This window comes from Colletes gigas, unplaced genomic scaffold (genome assembly GCF_013123115.1).
Source record: "Colletes gigas isolate AHSC1104 unplaced genomic scaffold, ASM1312311v1 Colletes_gigas_Sc00027, whole genome shotgun sequence".
NCBI lineage: Eukaryota > Metazoa > Arthropoda > Insecta > Hymenoptera > Colletidae > Colletes > Colletes gigas.
Window position 1 is genome coordinate 655,232 of NW_025106656.1, and position 11,534 is coordinate 666,765.

Consider the following 11,534-nt stretch of genomic DNA (forward strand, 5'->3'; position numbering starts at 1 on the left):
TTTTCAAACGTTTCGGAAAACATTTTAGAAAAAAAAAAACGTTTGAAAAAGGTTATGCGAACAAAGATACGAATTTTGCAGGGAATTTAGTGGCGGGGATTGGTAAAATTAAATTTTATTATAATATAAAACAATTCGGCATCGTCGATCCATTGCATATCATCGCTGTATAATAATATACACAAAATAATCGCAAGTTCGCAGTCGCTGGATTATTCCCATCGACTCTTTCTCACTCTTTTCTTTTCCCTTGCGATGTTTGAGGCTTGGTTATCCTGATTCCGCGGTGGCTCCGTATTTGGTTTAGGCGGCATGGGGGGAGGTGGAGGCATTATCACAGAAGGAGGCGTAATAGTTTGTTCCCACGTATGATCCGACGATGCCCGGAACTGAAACCAGATACTCGCCCATATTTGCCACCTGTAATTTAACTCGGCGCGCGTCGTTACAGAACTGAACTAACCTGAGAATTATACTGACTACGGAACGCGGCTTTCATCGCGGACAACCGATCGCTGCCTGGCCCGTGTCTCTCCAATTTCTTCACGACTTCGCTTATGTCTTTCGACCCCTGTGACGAAGTACTGCCACTCTAAAATTATACGAAAGAATTCGGAACACGTGTTCTAACGCTTAATAGAGAAAATTCTAACGAATAAATACCGAGGTCGAAGAGACTTCCGGCCGTCCCCTAAAACCAAGCCCAGCCCCTCCGACGTTTAAACTTTTCCCTTTTCCTCCTTTGAATCTCGATTTTCGGAACCAGGAACTTTGCATCGCCAAATCTAGCAAACTCTTTGGTACCTCCTGATTCGCTCCTTCCAAGTTTCGAACCAGATGCCCGGCAAATTCTTTGTCTTTCTCCGTCACGAGGGTATACGCGGTACCCTTCTCTCCGGCACGTCCAGTTCTACCTATCCTGTGTGTGTGGGTATCTATATCTCGCGCGACGTCGTAATTGACGACAGTTTTGATATGTGGAATGTCCAAACCCCGAGCTGTTCGAAAGAACATTTGTTTTAACTCTACAGTAGTAAGACTAGAATTCGACCCAGTTTTCTAGAATCGCTCTATATTTACCGGCGACGTCGGTGGCAACCAAGGTACTGACATCCTTCCTCTTGAATGCCGTTATTACTTTGTTCCTTTCGACTTGGTCCATGTCACCGTGCAAGAGCAAAACATCGAATTCTTTCAATTTAAGATTGTTCGCGAGTTCTTCCGCATTGAGCTGTGGTAGAAAAACGTGGGACGTTTAAAAAAAAAAACGATTACTCGTCTATCGTTTATCGACGACGTGCGGTATCTAAAATCCGTTCGATGGCGATTTCCAACCTTTTTGGTTACGAAGATCAGCAGACTACCAGCGCTTAAAAACTCGACCAAATTTTGTAACAACCAAGTCCATTTTCCGGTTGGATTATTGTTGAAGACTGTCACGTGCTGGGTGACGTCAGCGTTCGCTTCACCGACGTCCCCCTGAACTATTCTAACAGGATCCGTTAAAACGTCCCTCGCAAGCTTTTCCACCCTCTTTTTGAAAGTTGCACTGAACAACAATGTTTGCCTGTCCGACCTCACGTGATTGCATATAGAACGTACTTGCGGCTCTAAAAACAAGTAGAGCGGTAACAAGCAAAGTGAAAACATTATTAATAGAAGGGAATACTATTTCTCGACGACAGTGTATAATCGATAAAGAAAGGCTTGTTGCCGTTAAAGAAAAAAAATCGTTTTCCACGGTAAGTATGCAGCTTTTAACGTGTCTGCTAGTGTGTATCAAATTTTTCATCTAGTTCAAAAAAGTATCGTCTCTTTCTTACCGAAACCCATGTCGAACATTCTATCGGCTTCGTCCAACACGAGAAACGTTACTCTGCTCAAGTTCGTTGCCTTCATTTTAACCAAATCTATCATTCTACCCGGCGTTGCAACTACAATTTCTGCCCCTCCTTCCAACGCTTTACTCTGTTCCCATTTACTGCCACCACCGTAACAACAACACACTTGAATATTGTAAACTTTCCCAAACTTTCGTGCTTCTTGATAGATCTACAAATACCATGTATACCTATGAAACGCTTCATGATCTTGAACGCATGAGCGTTCAGTAACTCCGTTATAACGCTAATTAAATCTTCGAAAGACCCGATAACGTTTCGCCGTAATAAACCGTGCAAATCCTCAACTATCTCAAAGTAAAATACCTGCTGAGATAATTCTCTTGTTGGAGCCAAAATCAGACCAATGGGTCCATCACCAGCCTTTAGTTCTCGTTGATCCATAATGTGAACCAACATTGGCCAAATAAAGGCCGCTGTTTTACCGCTACCAGTCTTTGCTATACCTATTATGTCCCTGCCACTCAACGCGGCAGGCACAGCTTGAGCTTGAATAGGGGTGGGTTGGGTGTATTCGTTTTTTCTGATGGCTTTTATTAACGCATCGTCGAAACCAAAATGACCGAAACTGGTAACCGGGTTCGGTGGAGATGGACCCGACACTTTGATTCCCAAAGTATTTCTCAAATCGTCGATTTGTTCTTTATTTAAATTAGCGATTTCTTCGTGAACGTTATAAAAATTTTTCTCGAACGATTCGTATTGTATTTCGCTGTGATCGATTGGAGGAAGTGGATCGATTTCTTTCTTTTTTGGTGGTGCTATAGGGTTTCCGTCTTCATCGTACTCGATTTCCTGATCGGATTCTTCTTGTTGTAAACCAGCAGTTGGGTTCTCCTCCATATACCTTGTTAGATAAACAACCCCCATGTTTCTCCATTCCTTCCTTTTGAATTTCCCCAAACTGGAAAATACAATTAACGGATCTTACCTGTAGTAACTCTCTTCGTCGTCTTCTCCGTCAATGTCGGCCCTAAATCCTTTAGACTTATCTTCTTTGCGCTCGTCTTCGGCTAGTTGAGCTTCGTAAGTATTCCTTTTCACTTCTGCATCTATACCAGCCATGAAGGCATCCAAAGGATCTTCTTCGCTGTCGCTATCTGCTTTAGGAGTCGACTTTTTCATTAGCTCGTAAGTAGGAGATCCAGGGGCTGGGATATATTCCAGGGAAGATGCTGGAGTGTCATCATCATCCTCAAAGTACCTAAGTTTATATATTTCAACTGTATTTATAGCTGTTCTATGTACACCTTTACTCTTCTTGATTTGTTCAAAATTTATGCTTACTCTTCTTCAGTTTTGCTACGTTTCTTTGGCATGCCCCAACATGCAGATAAGGCATTCTCGGTAATAGAGTTCATAGTGTGATACCCTTGTTTACTTAATGTAGAATTTGGAGGAGGCGGTGGTATATTAGAACCGCTTCTTTTTGTGCTAGACATTTGAAAGCCAGCAAATCCAAAGCCTTTTGGCTTGTTACCACCTCCACGATGATAACTCATATTTTCCTTATTATCTGCTAAAACGTGGTTATATTAAAGATTGCTCGAACACCCTAATGTTGCTCTTTTTTTTATAAAAACTGGATTCAAAAGAAAATCCTATAATCTAAGTCACTTTGGAATGCACTGCTTTCAAGTGCAACTGTGTAATTCTTGTATACTTTACATCAGCTAAGAAAAAGTATTGTTTATTTTTAGCCACAGAATCGAATATCAAGTAAATACATTATTGATGAACCTTTAGATCAATATACAAACAAGTAAAATAAAAGATTGACTAGGAAACCATGTATTTATCATTTGTGACTATTAAAATAATGGACATAGTATCAGCAGAGAGATAGCGTTTTAGCTAATTTGTAGGCGACATCGTTTTAACAGCATTAAGGACAAATTTTCATTGATAAATATTTATTGTTTTTATCCCGACACAGAAAAAGAGGTTAGAACACCTTTGTGACACACTAGTCCGGTTTTATAATGTCGAAATACGTATGCCTCACACATAAACACTGTATCACTTTTTGGCCGATATTTTAGGGCGATTACGTGGGTCGAATAGTATCTTACACAATAATATCGTCCCAAGAATTCGTCTTATACTTAACAAAATGCCACTCCAAAATCCTTAATATCGAACGGTAAAGTACATTCTGCAACAACTTAGGCGGTGCTGCCTCCATGCGGAGTTATTCTGGATATATCTATAGGGTAGAGACCATCTTTTTCTGAACATCTTGGATTTCATTGTTTATAATAAAATGACTTGGAAGTCAATTATTTCTTCCAAATTTTAATACAATTTAGAAGACAATTTAAAAAAAATATATTATGGATATTATCAAAGTTGTTAAATATCATGCGAGCCACATTATTTCGTCTTTTCACTTAGGCAATATTAAATATATTTCAGAGAAAATTCTACCGTATCGAACTTATTGCAAAATATTGTAAAATATAGAATTATTAGGACTGGCGAAATTAACACATTCATAGTCTATGACTCGTATACAGGTCTTAGCGTAGTGCTATTAAATAGACCATCCATAGATTATACAGTAAACGTGTTAACATCAGGAAGCTTAACAAATAAATGGGGAATACGTAAACAAGAGTGTGTTAAAGAAATTAAGTTTTCGCACGTCGATCAGAAATGTCAGAAGTGGAAGAAAATATAGCACGTTTAATATTGGAGCGTGTTTAATATCGAAGGAATGCCGATTAAGAGAAAACTTCTTCATTCATGCTGTTCAGACTGAGTGACATAAATAGTTCTATTACAGCTGAATCGATCGAATATCCGAGCCTGCGTGGTAGCGAAGGCGCCATGCGACTTCTCCGTACGTTTCAGCGTCCGTCGTGATTTCGTTCGTCACAGTTCCGAATATTGTCGCTAATATCCGACTACTATTCTTCGATTCGAACCTGTAGACCGGACTACGTAAGTACCATTACAATTTCCAAACGTTACGATTTATCGAACATACTCTTCGCCTCGAGTGTTCCTAATCGGTACGATCGTTGTGATTTATGATGCTTCGTTTCATTAATTCCTCCAAAGTTGAAGATACACGAGATCTTTAAAGTACACCGAAATTCGTGGAGGTACCGATAATGGTAAGAGACACGCTAATAGAAACATATTGCAGGAGGTCAAAATGCCATCGGTTCGCCGGATGATCTTAGGACACGTCATATCCGGCTTGGGTACCAAAATGAATCGCACCAAAAAGCTTCAAGGTGATTTACTCGAAACGCCAATGAAGAGATGCCTTTCCACGTTCGACATCACGTTGCTCGGTAAGCGTGTGCTTTTTTCTCGTGTTATTCCAGTCGTAAGGACACACCACTGACTGCGTTCTCGCGGTATCGCGTCCGTTCGCGATAAGGTCCTTTCTGTGCCGGAAAAATGTTAATTGCACGCGCGTCTCATAACATTCCGTTCCGGCGAGCCATTCCTATCTTATATCGAACGTAAATGCGAAATCATCGCGATATCGTTCTTACGATCTTCGGCAATGGCAAAAGCACGTTTACCTTTCAGGTGTGGGTCATATGGTCGGCGCTGGTATATACGTTTTAACGGGAGCGGTGGCACGGAACACGGCTGGTCCTGGTGTGATTTTGAGCTTTCTGTTCGCTGGCGTGGCTTCCCTGTTAGCGGCACTTTGTTACGCGGAATTTGGAGCGCGGGTGCCCAAAGCTGGCAGCGCTTACGTTTACACGTACATTTCCGTCGGTGAATTCTGGGCTTTTGTAATCGGCTGGAACATCATACTGGAGCATATGATCGGTAAAGTTTTTTTCAGTAAAAGTCTCTCTCGTCTAAATACCCCAAATAAATGTTTTTTAAAAATGGTTAGTTTTGAACGTTGTTCTTTTGTTTAACCGTCGTGCTTGCGAACAGGGGCTGCATCGGTGGCCAGAGCCTGGAGCGGATACGTGGATTCCTTGGTAGGAGGGTCGATCAGTAATTACACCCAACACATGATGCACGGCTACACTATGGGAGAACCGCTAGGACATTTCCCAGATTTTCTAGCCGCTGGTTTATGCCTGGCGTACGCCATGCTGCTTGCACTGGGCGTTAAATGTTCAGCCACGGTTAATTCTCTGTTGACTATCGTGAATTTAGCCGTGATGGGACTGGTGATCGGTTTGGGAATTTCTTACGCGAAGGTTTCGAATTGGAGCAACGAGAACGGAGGTTTCCTACCGTTTGGTTTCGGCGGCGTACTGGCAGGTATACTTTTTGCGATTACGCCAAAAGGTTGTACCCATCGTTGCATACTTTTGTAAACAATCTATACGTTTGCTTGCAGTTTTACAGCAAATGACTATCCTTAATGGTTTTATTATGCTCCATACGAATAGGTGCCGCAACGTGCTTCTATGCTTTCGTGGGCTTCGACTCGATCGCAACTTCCGGCGAAGAGGCGCGCGATCCTGGGTACAGCATACCGCGAGCAACGCTACTCTCGATGGCGATTGTTACCATTGGGTACGTGCTGGTTGGAGCAGCTTTAACGTTAGTCGTGCCGTATTACAACATCAATCCAACGGCAGCTCTTCCTGAAGCTTTCTCATCGAGGGGAGTATCGTGGGCCAAATATGTGATAAGGTTAGTAAAACGTTTCAAAATTGTACATGTTATAAAATGTTACAAAATTACCCTAGGAGCTAGAAAATTCTTAAAAACTGATAAATGAACGATCGTTGCACAGTTTCACAAGTATACATAACTCACATGTGAAAATATTATTATACAAAGCTATCGATTCAACGGAACACTGTCCCTAACTGGACATATTGAAAGAAGCAATGAGCACAATTAATATTTATAGCGTGGGAGCCTTGTGCGGAATGACAACGACTCTTTTCGGATCCCTGTTCTCTCTGCCGCGAACTATGTACGCCATGGCGAACGACGGATTGCTGTTTGGCTTCCTGGGTCACGTGAGCGAACGCACACAAGTTCCAGTCCTTAACCTGGCCATCAGCGGATCCGTCAGCGCAGCGATCGCCTTGCTCTTCGATCTCCAGCATCTGGTCGAATTCATGTCGATCGGTACTTTCCTGGCCTACACAATCGTTTCGGCCAGCGTGATTATCTTGAGATACCGACCTGAAAAGATCACACCTCCGCCATCGAACGCCGGTACTCCGAGCAGTTTGGCATCACCTCCCACAGAGAGTGCAGATTCCAATAGCGATTGCAATAGCGTCACGTCTGCAGAGTCCGAGGTAATTCGATTACATACAGCTAGATATCCAGTTGTTACATATTTTAATATCATAATCGTGACATGAAAAATTGACAGACGACTGTCAAACCATATCCAACGATGCAATGCTAGCTCACCAAGTGGTTGCCTTCCTCAGTACTCTGTTTTTTCTTGTAGCTTTTAGATCTGAGCGAAGGCACTGGCAAATTGAAAGCACGATACGCCTGGCTCGCCAACTTTGTGGTCACTTGCGAACCTGGAAGAGCGGTAGCCATTCTCGTGATGATCTACACAGCTGGCTGTGTTTCTCTGTGTCCTTTGTTGATGTTGATATCGCAAACGTATTGCTCTCCGGCGTGGTGGGACTATTTCGTTGTGGCGAACGTTGTTTTGTTGTTGATTGGATGTACGTAACCTTCTTTTCGTTTGACGTGAAATTCGTTGTGATGCTGATCGATGATCCCTGTAGGTTTGCTCGTGATCGGTGCGCATCAACAAAATCCTCCTACTGGTAAATTTCGAGTGCCTATGGTACCTCTGATACCGGCGCTGAGTATTCTGTTCAACGTGGGACTAATGTTCCACCTGTCGCTTCTAACTTGGCTTCGATTCCTCGTGTGGATGATAGTCGGTGAGTCCATTATGTCATTTAACCAATATTACACAGCCGCGTATATTGAAAATTATCCACCATTTTCCTACGCGTAGTATTTAGGACGATAAGGGAAGAAAATAACAATATAACGCTGGTGGGATCGTTTAAAAAGAAATGTCACCGAAAACGAGAGTAAAGAAACGCTGGATTAAGTTGCACAAATAAAATACATAAATACTGTTCGTGTGTTGCAGGAATGTTGATATACTTTTTGTACGGGATTCACTACAGCAAAGAATCTACCAGTCCAAATTCGTATTCGATTCTAATGGCGACCTCGGAAGCAGGAAGAGGCGCGAAATGGGGCGCCACGTTGCGCGTAAATCAGAAAAGCGATAAAGTACCGATTTTGAACGACGACGATTTCGTTCACTAGGAGCGTAGGGTTCGTAAAAATTGTATAAAAACACACGCTGATCGTCGCTGGATGTAAGTGCATCGTTATTTGTAGAGAAACTGAACAATATACGACCATCGTTCTCTTTGTCGAGGCTCATAAATGCCGATTCGAAACAAAGAGTAAAAGGTCGACAAACATTTGTACATACCGAAGTTACGTAAAATGCTGAAACGAATTAATCGTATCCCTCTGAAACCTTCTGCCCTGAAAGGTTAAGCGGCTGAACGTTAGTGAGATATCAGAACAGACAAGACTGTGTTTTAGTACTTATTTTGACTGCTTTTCGGTAGATATTGATTTGAAGTCTCCGAACGTTAGCTGAAAAGAGTCTTCTTTATATTTTATTACGCACAAATTTACGCATTTTCTTTGTTTTACAGACGCGCGTCGGTTGCGCGTTTCATAGGTAAATGAAAAAATACGAGGTTCACCCGGTAATATAGTACAACGGTAGGATTGAAACGACTTTAAGAGAAAGTATTACATTATAATCTGATTCCTGATCGACCTGCAATTCTGGTTTAAGTAAAAGTTCGACAACTTTGAATTCGAAGATTCGAAATACTCGCAAGGTGGAAAAGAACTCGCAGATAAAATGTATGCATTCAACCGCCAAGTACATATGTAAACATTTACTGGGGTATAATGTTCAAATCAAAAGATAAAAAAAAAAGGAAGAGGATAGAAGAAGAAACGCGTATTTTTAACGAAAGACCAGATTTTTAAAAGGGAGGCCGAGCGACTGTCTCTTTTAGTAAATTTTAACGTTCTGCTACAAGGATTGAAACATGGTGCCTTGGGAACGGATAGACTAATTATACAGTAAAATATATGAATCTAAAAAGATGACAATAGATTCGCCTGTTACACGACGGGCATTAAGCTTAAGGTTACCTATACACGGATTTGCTAAGCACATGGATTGCCCAGTGGCGTAAATCATCGTCGATACACGAACTTGCCTGTGTCATTTTAGATTGGAAGAAATTCGTTTCGTTTACGTCGTTGGACCCGTTTAAGCGTAGAAACCCGATTCGATTTGTTTCGCAATGTAAGAACACCTCTGGGATCAACCGTTCCTAATCCACCAATTTATTCGCGATTGCTTCGACGTTAAGGATACGTGACGAACAATTTTGACTGTACATTGTTTGATTTCAGTACGTTGTTTCTGAAAATACGCAAAGACACAAACATACGGGACTGACTGTAAGTACACGTATCATCTTTACGGTCCTCCGCTCAGCAGATCCAACAAGGATCTGTTACAGTAACAGATAAATATAATCGGTGTTACGTAAGAAAGTATATATGTACGTATTGTTATCGTAAAGATTACTACCGTCGAAGTGCCGTAGACGTTATTTACAATTAGATATAGAAGATCGTAGCGAAACCGTAACCACGTCGTACAAAGGTTTAAAGCCAGAATTTAGCCGTTCGAGGATATATTATACAGAGTGAATCGCTTAAGTCATCGACGTAGTATGTTCTCTCGAGTAGCCCGTTTTAAGTGATTCACCCTATAGTATAGAGAGCGTACGAAAAGGATAATTCGATCGAATCGTTGCGTACGTACGAAAGACAAGACGATACGTTCGAAACGACGCTTGAATATTCTCTTCGAGGTCAACGTTCAAATTTCATTGCGTACAATTCGCAGGGCGCACGAACCGTAGAAGATTTGTATATGTATTTATGTACTCTGAACTTTCTGGAACGTACGCGCAGTTCATGACGCTTAATGTACAGTAGATTACGTTATAATGCTCGTATAAATATATTATACATACTTATGTACAAAATCGACTCTCGTAAACAGCGAACGCGTGATCCGCACAAGCGTTTTGCTCGACGTTTCCGAGCAAAAGTACGACCAGCTGCAACGACCGATTGCGCATAATATTGGTACCAAAATTATTGTCTGTGTACTGTACTATATATCTTCTAATATAAAACGTTTACGAATTGGAAACGATATTACGTTCATTTTACGATCACTCTTCGTCAACGAAAAATCTACCGTGACTTATTTTTAGAAATAAAATCTTTTACGAATATTAAATACTGTTTTGTACTTGCTGATACATGACTTTATAATTTGCGATTCGAGCAACGCTTTGTTCAAACACCAAATTATCTGTGAGATTATAGTTTTTCTGATTTTACACAGCATAACTTCACCCTAATTTTTACGCTGCATAATTTTTTATAACGTTTACTTTCAACGCACGAAACCGGATAACGAACGATTATACTTTTCTAAAACAGAAAATAACTCCCTCGAATGATATATCGCAATAACATTGCTTGGAAACACGATTTTTAAGTTCTTGATACTCGAGGTACCGATTGTTAAATAAAGTTCGACGTAAGAGTCGTTAATAATGCAAAATGACAAAGATTTACGAGCGAATGTGAAGGTATTAATCCGGATAAAAAGGTGGGACTTGCAGTTCAAAGCTTTAGAAGGATCTCTAAAATCAAACGCCAAATACGCGCAAGTTTCCAATATGTTCGTACGAGTAATTCTGATCGCGACAATATTCAGCTTCGTTTCTGTACGGAGTATCGAGTCTCAAAAAGTACAATTGATATCCCTGCTCTGTAAACCGCACCCTGACATGGACATGAACGCGGCACCAACCACAACCGTAATTACTTTACTTTCTGTTTTTCATATATTTTTTTTCATATCATAATCATATGATCATATTCTTTCTATTTTGTGCTTATTCTATAACAATCTGTATGTTAATTTTAATTTTTAAAAAATCATCTCTTTATTTCGTTTCTATCGAGAGTACTACGATTTTTACACTGAAGATATTGATCTTTCTATCGATGTATTTGTAAGAAGTGCCAAAATTTCAAGTGGAATTTATTATGTATAAATCTATTGTGTGACTGTGTATTTCGAACAGGTAGAACAAAAACTACCGCAAGAGTACAACACGAACGTAGAACGACCCCCGACAGCCAACAACACAAATTCCTCATCCCCGCAATCGACCGAAAGTATTTCAACTACCAATCACGAATCCGTGCATCCGGGAATGAAGCACCCGAAGAAAAGAGCAACGAATTACAAGGAAGATCGTCAAGTTGATTTGCAACCGAGCTGTTGTGGATAAAATACGAGTGGATAAAACTATATATGTATGTAACGAACGACGCCCAAACGACGAATCCTGTCTCGTAAATACTTGCTTTTAAGATGTATTTAAGTGGAAATGGTAGATAATACTTAAGTGCATACAGTAGATATCGACCTTTCTTTCCGGTACCTTTTGCGATGAGTTAGTAAATGGAATAAAATTATTGGTTGCCATGTACAGATAATTGAACAAT

The 11,534-nt window shown here is 40.8% G+C and overlaps 3 protein-coding genes across 4 annotated transcripts; 2 read left to right on the top strand and 1 right to left on the bottom strand.

The window, feature by feature from the left end:
• Positions 1 to 142: 142 nt before the first annotated feature.
• LOC122401693 (ATP-dependent RNA helicase DDX42) lies at positions 143 to 4,050 on the bottom strand. Of its 2 annotated transcripts, none has more exons than XM_043403986.1 (10): positions 3,974 to 4,050; positions 3,189 to 3,420; positions 2,833 to 3,105; positions 2,208 to 2,748; positions 1,824 to 2,052; positions 1,336 to 1,610; positions 1,081 to 1,231; positions 664 to 998; positions 464 to 592; positions 143 to 389 (listed from the first exon to the last, which is right to left on the bottom strand). In XM_043403986.1, exons 2-10 carry the CDS (start codon positions 3,401 to 3,403, stop codon positions 213 to 215), a joined length of 2,325 nt encoding a protein of 774 aa, XP_043259921.1. In that variant the 5' UTR covers positions 3,404 to 3,420; positions 3,974 to 4,050; the 3' UTR covers positions 143 to 212. The 2 variants fall into 2 exon arrangements, with proteins under 2 accessions (XP_043259921.1, XP_043259920.1); XM_043403985.1 differs by having other exon boundaries at positions 3,189 to 3,417; positions 3,856 to 4,044.
• A 671-nt stretch (positions 4,051 to 4,721) lies between these two features.
• Positions 4,722 to 10,054, top strand: LOC122401748 (cationic amino acid transporter 4). The gene is made up of 9 exons (XM_043404086.1): positions 4,722 to 4,844; positions 5,053 to 5,203; positions 5,448 to 5,696; positions 5,811 to 6,146; positions 6,278 to 6,524; positions 6,748 to 7,147; positions 7,306 to 7,534; positions 7,598 to 7,759; positions 7,978 to 10,054. The coding sequence occupies exons 2-9, from the start codon at positions 5,062 to 5,064 to the stop codon at positions 8,157 to 8,159; spliced, it is 1,947 nt and encodes a 648-aa protein (XP_043260021.1). The 5' UTR covers positions 4,722 to 4,844; positions 5,053 to 5,061; the 3' UTR covers positions 8,160 to 10,054.
• Positions 10,055 to 10,696: 642 nt separating this feature from the next.
• On the top strand, positions 10,697 to 11,317 carry LOC122401749. Its single transcript, XM_043404087.1, has 2 exons — positions 10,697 to 10,837; positions 11,108 to 11,317. The coding sequence occupies exons 1-2, from the start codon at positions 10,697 to 10,699 to the stop codon at positions 11,315 to 11,317; spliced, it is 351 nt and encodes a 116-aa protein (XP_043260022.1).
• Positions 11,318 to 11,534: the final 217 nt, after the last annotated feature.